This window comes from Copadichromis virginalis, linkage group LG20 (assembly GCF_057382275.1).
Source record: "Copadichromis virginalis isolate Kocher_CV1m ecotype Utaka linkage group LG20, C_Virginalis_male_GT1.1, whole genome shotgun sequence".
NCBI lineage: Eukaryota > Metazoa > Chordata > Actinopteri > Cichliformes > Cichlidae > Copadichromis > Copadichromis virginalis.
In genome coordinates, this window is record NC_140637.1 from 19,674,248 (window position 1) to 19,688,959 (window position 14,712).

The 14,712-nt window shown below is 39.7% G+C and overlaps 1 protein-coding gene across 1 annotated transcript in view; it reads left to right on the top strand.

The window, feature by feature from the left end:
* Positions 1–14,503, top strand: part of LOC146684673 (acid-sensing ion channel 1-like) — a 73,096-nt gene extending 58,593 nt beyond the window's left edge. Inside the window, exons 3-10 of the mRNA XM_085443755.1 lie at positions 6,981–7,131; positions 7,303–7,430; positions 8,430–8,580; positions 8,711–8,767; positions 9,080–9,233; positions 10,327–10,418; positions 10,504–10,583; positions 10,859–14,503. Of these exons, the coding sequence (XP_085299881.1) occupies positions 6,981–7,131; positions 7,303–7,430; positions 8,430–8,580; positions 8,711–8,767; positions 9,080–9,233; positions 10,327–10,418; positions 10,504–10,583; positions 10,859–10,978 (933 nt within the window). The 3' untranslated portion in view covers positions 10,979–14,503. The remainder of the gene's footprint in view (positions 1–6,980; positions 7,132–7,302; positions 7,431–8,429; positions 8,581–8,710; positions 8,768–9,079; positions 9,234–10,326; positions 10,419–10,503; positions 10,584–10,858) is intronic.
* Positions 14,504–14,712: the final 209 nt, after the last annotated feature.

Consider the following 14,712-nt stretch of genomic DNA (forward strand, 5'->3'; position numbering starts at 1 on the left):
TTCAAGATCTTCACAGATGGTGCGTGCTTTACATGTAGTCACCTATCCAAAGGTTGATTTTGATTCCAAACTTCACCTCATTCATCCAAAATATAAATTAGGAGAAAACGTTTTAAAAAAAATTTACACCCAGTTCAGTGTCATGAAGGATAAAATTTTAATAGGAACCAACACCAAAGAATTCCTTAACACATGTAGTTTGAGGTGCACAAACTGACCAGCCAGAGACCAGAATCAGCTGTTTTGCAGCGTTCTCAGCCCTCACCCATAACCTGTCGGTTAGCTGTATGCCTGATTATGAGCCACTCTATTTCATGCATGCACAATATGCGCACAGCAGTGCAGGCAAATACTTTCACACAGACTTATAGCCCACATGCTCATTAGTGTGAAAGGGCCTCACAATGAGGAAAGATACATGATAACATGTATCTTTTAGATACCATGAAAATGTTTGTAATGACAAACCTAATCAGGCTCTTAAATCACCTTCATCTAACTGAACATGGACATTTAAAAGAAACTAACAAAGTGTCTAAAGATATAAACCTGAGCCAACTGCACGCCAGCAGCCTCAGTATGAGCAATAGATAAAAGCAGTTCAAAGGAAAAGAAACTTAGATTCTATATATTTTAACTTTTTTGCAATGAACAACAAAATGCAGAGGAACATGTTACATTTGTATTGGCAATTGACATTTCAAGCAAAAATACAGTTTCATATTCACTGGGCACTTTTTGACTGTGCTTTGAATATTGCACCACACCTCTGCAGAGAGGTGGTAGACGTTTTCATAGCCGTAGAAAGGAAGTAAGTAATGTTTATTTATAGAGTACCTTTCACAGACAAGTGGTCACAAAGTGCTTTACATAAATGATAGTAAAATATATAAAAACACGGTAAGAAACAGAATAAATTAAAATAATTAAAAGTATCACAATAAAAGGAAATTGAAATAAACATAATTGTAATGGGAGACTGTTCCAAAGCTTTGGCACCACCGACTGAAAAGCTCCGTCTCCCCTAGTCTTCAATCGTATACGCCAGGAGTGGGCAATTCCAGGCCCCGAGGGCCGGTGTCCTACAGGTTTTAGATCTCACCTTGGGTCAACACACCTGAATCACATGATTAGTTCGTTACCAGGCCTCTGGAGAACTTCAGGACATGTTGAGGAGCTAATTTAGCCATTTAAATCAGCTGTGTTGGTTCAAGGACACATCTAAAACCTGCAGGGACACCGGCCTTCGGGGCCTGGAATTGCCCACCCCTGGTATACGCGGAACAACCAGCAAATTCTGAGCCTGTGATCGAAGACTACGAGCAGCAGTGTGCTTTATACAGTACCAATGACACTGAACCAGTCCAGCAACCATGGCAGGTAATAAGTGCCGGTATTCAGAGAGTTCGTGGGGGTTAGGGACCACAACTGCCCGTGAATAGCTGAAATCTGCAAATACTTTAGACCCTCACGAAAATAAAATGAAAATAATTAGCGAATATTTTAGAAATGCTCTACCCCCGCCCCCCAAAAAAGCGAATAGGAGTATTTTCCGCGAATAATTTGGAGTTACGGGGGGTTGACTGTAGTTCTCCCATTTTCTAGTTGTTTAGATGCATTCATAGCACCAGTCATTGTAGTGGCAGAGTACTGCATTACATCCCCAGGTATCAGTAAAAAAATATATATTTAATTTAAAAAAAACCTGCATAAACTGTAAATAATTTGATTTCATGGTCATCCCTGACATGCATGTACAAGCTTTATGGGTGTAAACCAGATAATTGTAATATTAACCTAAGATGCACTTTATGTAAATATTATGCTAACATCAACGTTTTAGCATTGTAAATATGAGTATGTTAGCATTTAGCTTAAAGCAGAACTCTGACTACAGTAGGCTGCCAGAGGCTGTATGACTGCAGACTCTTGTTTTCTTATTAATAAGTTCATCCATGTGTGAAGGAAAGCAGCATGGTGTGAAACTTCCCACTTTTTCCAGGTCACCTGAAGTCCTCATCAGATTACAATCCTGAGTTATGTTGTAAATGCACAATAGGCAGCAATAACCGTGAATGATTTCCGTTTTTTAATTTTTAATTTTTATTTTTTTCAGCCCTGGTCACTGTGGACTACTGTCTGCTCACCATTCCATTTAAATAGCTTTTTTTCCCCAGTGGTGGCTATAACAGCATAATAACAGTGAAAGTGTTTGCACTTTACAGAGATGGCTTTAAAGTCTTTGTTGTTTTATGGGGATGTTTTCAGAGCACTAATGGATTGAACTTAGCCTGTCGAGACGTCTTTTAGCTGCTTGCAGACTGCAAGACTGTATTAAGACCTCCCTAAATGGATGGCAAAGAGCAGGGATTTGCGATTTAGAGATTCCTTCAACTTTTGATGGCTATAGAAACAGATATTCATGATTATGTGCATAATGATTAATTACTGCAGAGCTCTGTTGAGTGCTTTTCAATACATGGGAAATTGTGTGTGAGTGACAGTTTTATTGATCAGAGCTGTGAAGATAGTGTGTGTGTAAACTGCAGTTGGTAAGTAATGCATTCAATTCTGTGGAAAAAAGGGCATTGATTTGTTGTTTGAAGTACCTCTAAGTAGTGACAAAAGGGTGTGACAGTCATGCATCTGTCATAATTAAAGTCCTTCTCTGTTGTAACACTCATTATTCCTCATGCAGCGTATAATTTCTGCTGCAGAAAACCTTTTACACATGTGCACGATCATTTATTTATTCATCATAACAGTGTGCCGTGCAGACTTTGTGCATTATACATGGTTCATGTTTCTATTCCTACCACCTCTGTCACAACTATTCAACCAGAGGAAAAGAACACCGGTTACCTGACATCAACTCAGATCTGCGTATTGATCGAGCCGCCTATGAACAATCGTGCACCTGTCATACACACGGGTTTAACATTTTTGTCATGATTGATTTTATTTATGAAATTCAGTCACCTTATGATCTGAAAGAGCCTTTCCACTCTTACACATGTTTGACAATCTGTCAGGGTCCACAGTGTGTACCTGTGATCAATAGTGTGCAGCAAAGAGCAATTACAGAAGGCTGGGAGTAAATGGGGAAAAGAGAGGCTGGGTAGTGCTATGTTTACTGGATGATTTCTACCTGCGGTGACACCAGGGCTCAAGGGATGGTGTTGGTCTGTCAGTTGGTTCACTTTAATCCTAACTGAAATACTTCAACATTTATCAGAAATATTGCCATGAAACTTTTAAAATCCCCACAGGATTCCTGCTGATTTTGATGTTCTCTCGGTTTTTCATGCAGCATTATTAAATTAACTTTTGAGACTGTGGGTCAAATATCCCAACAAATGTTGGATGGATTCCCTTTAAAAACACACACACACACACACACACACACACACACACACACACACACACACACACACACACATTCAAGATGAAAGGTTTGAGATTGCCAGCTTGTTCTAAAAGTTACTTTTGTAGTTACCCTGTGAAGATTTTAACAAAAACCACTAGGAGGCAGCATTTTACCAGTTCATGTGTGTAATAGTTTTCAGATGTGTGCTGCTGTTCTTTCTGAAACTTTGACTTAAGGATGGCAAAAGAAAAAATAATATTTTTAGTGGCATAAACAAACTTCCATAATGTGGCCTATTTTAAATAAGAACGTGTTATTAATTTCTTACCTGGTTAACGTTCTGCATCATCTTGTGGTTAAAAAAGATTGGTATTACACAAAAGTACAGCTCATCTCTAATTTACCTTCACTTGTTATCTTGTCAACACGATACATAAATGTTCAGGACATGAAGTCATAGGTGTTGTTTCTTTAAATGTTATCGATATGTTTAGTTAGTTTAGAGGGATTTAAACTATTTTTAAACACAGGGGTCTACAACAAGGACCTTTAGGCAAACTCTCTAATCATTGGCTGCGCCGCAGAAAGGGAAGAATTGAACAGCAGGTGCTGTGCTTACAGTCAGAGCTGTTTGCTTGAGATTTCGCCTTTCCTTTGGCATCATACAAAGCAGCGAATTGAACAATCTGACTGAATTTGAGTGTTTAGAGCATTATGAAGCCCAAACTTTAGGTTGACAAGGATTATATGCCCTTAAAGATGAGCATTGTAACTGTTAATATGTGGCATAAAAGTAGACCCAACACCTCGGTAAATCTACACTAAGAGACAACTTCCACAATTAAGACTGACATATTTATAAGTAACTTCAAAGACTTTGAAATATACACCAGAATTTAAAACTTTTTGTTTTTCTTTAAACAACCAACCCACTGGCCAGCTGTTGCTTGTTTTGAAGGTAAATATGGAAATTTAGGTGCCCATTTTTAGACAGCCTCATGTGGAAGCCGTTCATACTGTGGCACTTGGGTGTTCACAACTCACCTCCGCACATCTGGCCCGTCGTAGTGTGAGGTGGGCGTCGATGTTGGAGTGTCAGTCTCTAAAAGTAACAAGTGCGTCTTTACCCTCATCAGTTTTTATTTAAGCCTGCAGCATATGACAGAAAAATTCTAAAGGTGTGGACACACATTATTTTGTTGCTTTTATTTGCTTTTTTTGTGCAGAATCTTTTTGTGTTTTGTTTTGTTTTTTTCTCCCACTCAGATTGATATCTGCTTCTGCAACCAGCAGCAGTCTCTCGCTGACTTGACGTGATAGATGGCCTAAATGTTTAAACTGCCCTCGGCAAGATCCCAACTCTTTCTCTACAATTACTTGCTTGGTTTGTTCTTTCTAATCATAGATATGTCATTCTGTGCTATAATGCTGAACAATAGCCAGCTTCAAGCGTTAGCAGCTAAATCCCCCCCCCCTCCTCTCTGTCTCTTTCACTTTGCATCCCTGCCCTCCTTCGCTCCTCCATTGCTCCTTGCTCTCCTGCTCTCTCCCTGCATGGGTTATGTGACTCACACAACACTAAAAACTAATACAACATTAACTCCGCGCCGAAGAAAGCTCAATATTGTTACGCTTCTGTCTGTTCACCGTCGAGGCTGTTTGTCAAATGGCCTTTTGCTGATGTCTCACAGAGGTTCAGTCTAACGTCTGTGTCTCGGCTTTCCTTTAAAATTAAGGCGGTATTCTTCCTTGTCGGGATGCTTGGTCTCCATGGTAACATCAGGTCCATTATAAGTGCCATAAAGAGCATGTGAGGGAATGTTAAATCGCCAGTCTGCCAGTCTCCATCACCTCACTGGGTTGATTGTGTAACTCACACTCCCACGGGAAAACCTCCTTTCTCCCTCACACATTTGCCTCTCTCCTTTCCTCTCATACTATTTCAGTCATACAGTCAGCACACACACACACACACACACACACACACACACACACACACACACACACACACACACACACACACACACACACACACCTTTATCGAGTCAAACACTGACCCCCAGTGGAAAAACACTCTCAAATCCTCTGACACAAGTTTTACTGTCCAAGGCACACCAGCAAGAAAGACGAGGCTGTACATCTCAATTCATATCTGCATAAAATAGCCTTTACATCATAAGGTTTTCTTTGGATTGCATTGTCAAATAAAGGCAATGGATCAGGCACAACACCAGCAATTTTATTTCCAAGAATGTCGACACTTCAATAGCATTTACCTTGCCTCCATCACCTTATCAGACACTTTTCACACAGTCCCACAGTCTCTTCCCAAGCACCAAATGTCTGCAAAACACTGTTTGCAGACTGACTGCTGGTTTTCTGCTGTTGATTAGAGGTCTAGATGGTAGAGTTTAATAGATCACATAAACATTTCTAATTCACACCAAGCTGTATATTAAGCCATTTATGGCACACTGTCCACTTTATTGGGCACACCTATTCATCTCCTCCTTAGACTGCTCCTTCTCAATCAGCCAATCCTTTGGCAGCATATCTACGTAAACATGGTTAAGGTGCCCAAAGTAAATGGGGAAGAAAAGTGATTTAAGTGACTTTGAGTGTGGCCCGGTGGTCAGTGCCAGATGGAGTCATCTGAGAATTTCAGAAACTGCTGATCTACTGGGATTTTCCAGCGTAGCCATCCCTAGAGTTTACAGAAGCTAATCCAAAACAGAAAATATACAGTGAGCAGCAGGCATAAATGCCTTCCTGATGTCAGAGGTCAGAGTAGAATGGCCTGACTGCTTGCGCTCGTCACAAACAAAGTATGCACATCTTTGAATGTGTGACATGTTAAACCTTGAAGCAGATGGGCTGCAGCAGCAGGAGACCACACTGGGTGCCAAAGTGAACCTATTTGTGCAAATCTCTAGACAGTCAAAGCTTTTCATCCGATATTTAAGTGTAGAATGTTCACTGAGGGCCTTCTTGCTGTGACACGAGAAGTTTTGGGATTCAAATCTGCTAGCCTACACTGCCTGCACTGTTTAGACTGCTGAGTAGGTTGTAGTCTCTGGTTCAGAGCCAGGACTGTTTTTGAAGTTTCTCCTCTAAAGAGAGTCTTGGTTGCCAGGTGCCTGTTCAGTTTGCTCTGCAGCATCTTAGAACTGGCCAACATTTCCCTAGAGATATCACACATGACCTGACGACGAGGTAGCTTTGTTGATGCTGTGTATAGATTCTTGTCTTTTCTTTTGTTGGTGAGCCATCTGCGCTGGTGGTTTACACCACGCAAGAAGGTGATCCGCTTTTAACCCTTGTTATCCTCTGAGCGCTCAGTGGAAGTCTTATATGTTCCAGGCTCTCATTTTTTTCCAGCATCCCACAACTGTGCAGACAGATCGGGTTTCCATTTAATACCCTTTTTTTGTTTTGTTTTGTTGTTGTTGTTGTTTTTTAAGGAAAATGAGTGCAGTGGAGTAGCCCATAATTTTCCATTCAGTTGTATATTCCAGTAATATTGTGTGGTTGTGACAAAATTGACCTGAATCCTTCTCTCAGAAACATTTCTCTAACTGCTTAAAAAATTATATATCTTTCCTGTGTCACTCAGGTCTTCACTCGCTATGGGAAGTGTTACACCTTTAACGCTGGCGGTGATGGGCGCACTCCCCTCATCACCACCAAGGGAGGTATGGGTAACGGCCTCGAGCTCATGCTGGACATTCAGCAGGATGAATACCTGCCAGTCTGGGGAGAAACAGGTGAGAAGAAGCCCACTCACGTGGCAGGTTATAGCTGTCTGTCACACTGGTGTGATTGATGTGTTGGTGTTTGTGGGCGTCGATACCTCAGAGCCTGAAACTCTTCTGCGTGTTTGGATCCTTAGTGAAACTCATTTTTACAGTGATCCCAAACGTTTTGCTTTCCTGCAGATGAGACTTCGTTTGAAGCGGGGGTCAAAGTTCAGATCCACAGTCAGGACGAGCCGTCCTTCATTGACCAGCTCGGATTCGGAGTGGCACCCGGGTTCCAGACATTTGTTTCCTGTCAGGAACAGAGGGTACAAACTGTTGCTTATTAATTTTTACAATTATTACGTTATCATACTCGGCAAAGGAAGAGTTCAGAGATCTGAACAATTAATAATTCACTATAACAAAGCAAAGCAAGGTTCCATATGAGGAACAGACATGAAATAATCTGGTTTCAAATGATTGAAACAGTTTGGTTACCAACTGATTTCTTGCCATTTGATTGATTCATTGATTCACTAATCAGCTTTCAATCAGACACATTTTGTCCTATAATTAAAAATAAAAGTACACACAAACCAAGAATGCGTCTTTGGATCCTTTTCAGTGTTTTGTTTGGATAAAATCACTTTTACACAATGTCAGTCATACTTTTAGTGGTTTTAACTAACTTTATTTTGACCTTTCTGTTTTGTTTTGTTTCTGTTGCACTATCTCACAGTATAAGGCACTTACTGGGCTTCTGTGGCACTTTTTATTTGACTGCGTTGTTTATTGTAGGCTGTGCTATTTTTACTCTTTATCATGTTGCTGTAGGACAAAGATTTCCCTTGTGAGACCTATTTATAAATCTAAAATCAAACATTTGAAGAACCAGAAATACTTTAGTTTCAACACTGATATGAATATGAAATTGAAAATAATAGCCACAGCTGGTAAAAAAAACATTTCTGTGAATTATGGCAGATGTTTATAGTTTTCACTTTCCCTTTTCTTCGACTGAACAAAGTTAAACTGGAGCCTCTTTAAAATCTCTTTTTTTAAACTAAATGAGTGTTTTACTTTATTATTCCTAATAAAAAAAATCACATCCATAGCTCTGAATAATAGATTTGAATTATCCGCAGGTCACATCAGACATTTTAAATCTCTTTCCCATTTGTGCAGTTGTAGAATTTAAAAAAAAAAAAAAATGGATTCAGTTGTTTAGTTCTTGCTTTTCCCTGCAAGGAGAAGCCTGCTTTTTATTTCATGCGGTATTTATTTCTTATTTAAAACACTATTAAGTCGTTATGTGGTCATTGCAGCTGATATATCTCCCCCCACCCTGGGGAGACTGCAAGGTGACGCCAATGGAGTCGGACTTCTTTGACACTTACAGCATCACAGCCTGTCGCATTGACTGCGAAACGCGCTACCTGGTGGACAACTGCAACTGTCGCATGGTGCACATGCCTGGTAGGCGTCCGGTCTTTCTCTGTGTTGTATCAGACTTACGCCGATCTGAGAAATTACTGAAGGCACTTCAAAGAAGGAAATCAAAGAAAAAATTCATTAACGTGAGTGTGTGTTGCTGCTGCTGCTACAGGCGATGCTCCCTACTGCACCCCCGAGCTGTACAAAGAATGTGCTGACCCAGCTCTGGGTAAGAAAGAGGCTTCATACTCCTCTAAATCTTTAAAGAACAGCAACACATGCACAAACAGAGCCATGTTTGCATCGCTTCACAGGACATCACATTTATTTCCTGCACATTTAACCAAAACCTGATATTACCTTAATATGTCTTTATGATATTAGTTTCCCCCAAAAAAGGAGAATGCACAGATTTATACCCCAAAAACATCAGAAAGACACACACGCGCACACAGATGCAGGCACATCAGCTCGTGACATCTTGAAGTCGCAGTCGCACTGATTCAAAGGTCAAGCTGAGCTCTGGTTTTCCTCTCTCCAGATTTCCTGGTGGAAAGAGACAATGATTTCTGTGTGTGTGAGACGCCGTGCAACATGACCAGATACAGCAAAGAGCTGTCTTTTGTCAAGATCCCCAGCAAGGCCTCTGCTAAATATCTTGCAAAAAAATACAACAAATCTGAGCAGTACATTAAGTAAGTATGTTTGGGTTTTCTCATTATTGTGTGCGCAAAGCAAAGCCTGCGATGAATAATTCTTTTATTACAGGATTATTGTATTTCATTGACTTTCACTAACAAAATATAAAAAAGGGGCATTTTCAAAGGCCCAATGTGTTCTTTCAAGATATTCATTTAGTTTAATTGTGTCCAGAAGCTAAACATTTTTAGTTTCCCTCTCAAATAAAAGAAAAAGGAAGAAAAACCCAACCTGAGAGGCCATCATCAATAGAAACGTGTGCTGACTGATGACTTTCTAAATGGTTTTAAGGGGTGAAATAAAATCTAATACCAAACTGCTTTGATTCAGTTTTCATCAACTTATACCATCTTTTGTGCATTTTGATATTTTCTGATCATATTTCTGTACAGACAGACAGTAAGTAGGTGGGGCTTCTGCCTTCACAGCAAGAGCTATGTGCCCAAGATTACCCCATTATCACACTGAAATCTAGGAGTAGATTAAAACCGTATTAAACCCAGTGTTGAGACAACAGGAGCGACCAGGATGGAGAGGATCGGGAATCAGTTTGGAGACAAAGTTACCCTGGAGTAACTTTGGAGGTGGCTGAGTTGAAGATGCCAAGATTTTCAGAATGAGGGACCGGGAGAAGATTAGAAATGAATGTATCAGGCTGAACAGTTTGGAGATAAATTTAGAGAGACAAAGTTGAGATGCTTCAGACATGTGCAGAGGAGGGATAGTGGACATACTGGACAGAGGAAGTTAAAGATAGAGCTGTCAGACAGGAGGAAAACAGAAAGAGCGCAGATGAGATATAGCGAAGGAGGACATTCAGAGGGTTGATGTGTTGGAGGATGTTGGGATAGAGTGAGATGTGGCCTCCAAAGGCAGAAGCTGAAGGAAGAAGAAAAAGGTTGTCTCAAAAGCTGTGTTGTGATAACTTAGATGGCATTGTCAGGGTCATATTTCAAACGTCGAACCAGTCCTTTCAGAGCCACTGACAAAGAAAACATTCAAATCTCATCTCTCAAGTGCTCTTAATTATTATTGAGCAGCTTCAAAATGAGGGATTTGTGTCTTCATTTGTTTATGTTGTCTCCACAGGGAAAATATCCTGGTTTTAGATATCTTCTTTGAAGCTCTCAATTATGAAACTATTGAACAGAAGAAAGCATATGAAGTGGCTGGACTTTTAGGTATAGCTTCATTTCTATTATATAACATAGACTGCTTGCGTTTTTTTGTCTTCATGCATTTGTTATGAATATGCTTTCATTTCAGGTGATATTGGTGGTCAGATGGGACTTTTTATTGGTGCAAGTATACTGACTATTCTGGAGATATTTGACTACCTTTATGAGGTAAGACATAGGCATTTAAGAGGCCATATAGTCTGTCATTTTTAATATGCAAAGCTTTGGACTTGATGTATTTAAACCTGACCATAATTAGATCAGTAGGAGTGATCAGAGGAGACCGTATTTCACAACAGTTTTGTTTTATTTCTGGCTTTGAAGCAGTGTTTACACCTCATATTTAGAAAATTGAAATAATTAAAAGCATTTCTTGTTGCGTTATGCGACTTATTTCTTTTCCTGCACCGACCTTGCTGCGACTGTGCTTTTCATCCCCTCAGGTAATGAAGTACAAACTGTGCCGCTGCTCCGATAAGAAGCACAAGCATAACAACAACAATGACCAGGGAACGGTCCTGAGCTTAGACGATGTCAAGTGTCACGTCAGTAACTTTCACTAAGCTTCTGCAGCCGGGGGCAGAGAGCCGCCGCACTCTCTCGCTTGTGAGCAGCTTCGTGGACTTTGTTCTTTGCAGGTTTTCTTTCTTTTCCCACCGCTGGAACAACAGAGGAAGTGCGTGAACTGTGCCTGATTAAGGTGTGTAAGCGACATGATGAAATAGGGACGTGTGGCTGAGGTAGGCGGACGGCCACAGAGACGCGAGGGCAGGAGAACCAAGAGAAATAAAACTTAAAAAATGTTAGAATAACTGCATGGTCTTCTGTAAACACCTTTTCAAGACGTAGTAACAGATACAGTTAAAGGTTACACAGGTTCATTATATGTTCAGTAAATCAGTGTTAGAAATTCCAGCAATGTGGTGTCAGTTTGACTGTTTTTGTGTGAAATAGTTGTTAATTTACAGGAATTTTTGTTTGGACTAAACCAGCTTTCTCTTTTACTTACAGCTGTCTTCCCCTGTTAAACTACGCATTTTGCCATCATACTGTACTACCTCGTCTCGCAGGATGACAGTGCTAAAAATAATTTAAGTAAAACTGACTGATTAAAAGGTAACTGCCATGTAGAGTAGGCGGACATTAAAGAAAGCCCAACATTTTCTTGAAAAGTAGTTGCAGGCGGTTTTCACAGAAAGCATTTTGATGTGTCACAATAGGTAAAAGCACAAATGTAAGGATAGCTGAGATCCATTTACTTTAATTATGGGTTCCTGCAGCTGGATGAATAAAACGTAATAAAATCTCGCTTCCCACCGTCACCACGTGCTTGCTCAGAGGGCATCATCTGTTTACTGCGGTTCTGTCTTTCTTATTGTAGGGTCTTTACCTTAGCACAGTCACACATCTTTAGTTGTGAAGGGGCACTATGTGAATGAAACCTAATTGAACTTTTTAAGCCCAATAAAAATTAGTACACCCCGAATTTGTATTTAATGTTATAGATGTTAAATTGCTCATATTAGTGTAGCTAGGTCTGTTTGTAAATAGAAAAAGATTAAATAATAAGAGTAAGTGTAAGCTCTGTGAAAGTAACTGTTTTGTTTTATGGTAGTTATTTTCTGTCACATAAATCCTGAGGTAATGGTGGATGGTCATAATAAACATGGCCAGAGTTTCAGATATGTGTAAATAATCCCTGCTAGCAAAAAGGCAGCTTTAAGCTAGTTCAGACCCCACTGTCATAATAACCTGAGATATCAGGACAAACCTTCTATTTGCAAAAGGCAGCCAATCAGACGAAAGTTGGCTGAATTGGAGAAGCGCTAAGAGTTTTTCTTCCCTTGAAGACAGGGAATATACAATTGGTTACATTTGCTTGTCTGTCTGTTAACAGTTTAGCCTCTGCAGTTTTCAAGATATTATTTTCAATTTTGTGTGATGGTAGATACCAATAACAGCTCAAGCTGATTTCATTTAGGTGGAAATCAGGTCAAGGTGACATGTGAAAATCAGTAAAAACGTTATATTACCCAATGTTTTTAATGGCTCGTCTTCAAACTTCACAACAATATACAAGGCCTTTGGGGATACAAGTACCTGGGTAAGCATTTGACCTATACTGTTAGCACGAAGATCAAAATTTCAAGAATCTATAACAAGTAATATCTCATATGAAAGGGCATGGAGGACACTTTTTTTTGCAATACAGTGCCCTATGGTGTTGCAGTAACACCATGACAGGCTAACGTTATGTATTGTAATAAAAACACCATAAAACATCAAAGTTTTAGTCTAGTCGGTTGCTCTCTGAGTGCTCTTGTTTTTGCTTTTTTCAGACAGCGAATGAACCGATAAACTACCCAAAGGCCCAGCATAAGACACACAAAGAATAATTTGAACTGTAACTCATGTAGACCTATTGTAATGTAGTCCACAATAAAAATACAGAATTGGAAATGAGCACTATAAGCTCTTTCTCACTTTCTCTCAGAAAACGTTTGTTTGCACATTTTCACCGCACATTCTTTGTTATAACCAGTTTATGTATGAGAGTAAAAAAGGCCTACGTATGATTTTTATGCACACGCATAGTTTATACATCCAGCCTCTGATGTTGCGCACGGTTTCGCACTTTGGCCCATCATATGACGCTTGTGAATGTTATCAGTAACCTGTGTTTTTCCTGCTGTAACAAGTTCAAATGCCCGCTGTGAAAAAGATCTGCCAAGGGAACTACTTGGGTTAAACACGAGCAGGAAGTTAAAAACCAGTTGCTAGATTCCCCACAAAAAAGATGTAATCGAACAATATGACAAAGAGACTTAATCATCGTGTACTGTATAGCTTTGCTGTAGAAATGAGAAATTTATTAACACGTGATGCCATAACATTCGTTTAAGAGAATGTCATTCATGTTTACATGCTTTTTGTCACATTTTAAGGAATTTTGCTTCTGTTGTGTCAACAAGGCTGGATCACATCAACTAGAATCAATATTTTGAATGTTTTTTTTACTTTCGAACGCTTACTTGCATGTAGCACTGTACAGCAAGCATCCTATATGTACAGTTCATCCACACCTGCAGTTTAAGCCTTCTTCTGTCCTCGTGTCTGGGTGCGTTTTGTGAGCATGTATTCATTTGCGGTTTTACGGCGATGAAAGAAAAGTGGAAAGAAACTGCCCTAAAATGCTCAACAGTGAGTGTGGTGTCAGGTAGATGGAGAAAATCTGAGCTCTGTGGAGCATGTTTGAGAGTTTCCCTCATGATTGTGTATATACCAAAATTAGGGATGCACCGATATATCGGCCAAACCTCGGCACAGCCTGATCTCCGCCTTGTTGACCATTCACTTCTCTGCAAACAAGAATGTATTTATTGACGTGAGTGTTTTCTGATCTTTTTTTCACAATGCCTAATGTTTAAGATGGTGTGTCAGTTCTGTTATTGAAAATTTACTTGTCTTCCTGGCACACGAAGGAAAAGCAAACAAGAACAAAGCGTGGCGTGCCCAGAAGTTCACAGTCGGTGCATCCCTACCAAAAATCTAACCATGTTCATTATTCTGCTCCTAGTTGTTCTCAACAGGAAGTGGGATCTGATTAGCGTGTAGCTGTGTGGTGTTACTATCAAGCACAATTATTCCATCAGTTGTAATTTAGTGTAAATATTACTGTTGACTGTGGATAATAATCCTCGTGTATTAGCATAGTCTGGTTTGTCTAACGGTGTACTTAATGGATTTATTTCAAAGAAACTTGCTGTGTGTCTCAATTCATTTTTTTCTTCTGTAAATGACTGTAAATTTGTTTATTTGTCAAAGACAAAGTAGGGGGGGCTGTTTGTTTGTTTTTATTAATATTGCTAGAGTTGAGTCACAGCAGCCGTTCTCATCAGTACATGAGAATTAAATAGCCAGACTGTTGCTGCATGAGGTCGCCCAGCTTACTGCTTTTGTTTTTGCCTCCTCCTTTACTTTTGCCTTTTCATTTGTGATATGAAAGGACAGCTGTTTTAGTCTGGTGATGTAAAGATGAATAATGGACTTGAATCGGTTGTTACATTAAAGATCAAATGCTAACTGTATGTATCTCTTATTCATTTCGAGGAGTTATGTGTCATCATTTACACTTTCGTCATGAAAAATCAGTAAAAGGTTCGAAAAATGGACTTCTGGCTTTGAAGAAATTTCTTTGGAGGCAGGAGCGTGGCTGAATGTGGATCTGGGATGGATCCAGATCCCGTTTTTCTAGAAAAAGCACAGTGGTCCTCCTCAGTGGAACATTGTAACTATA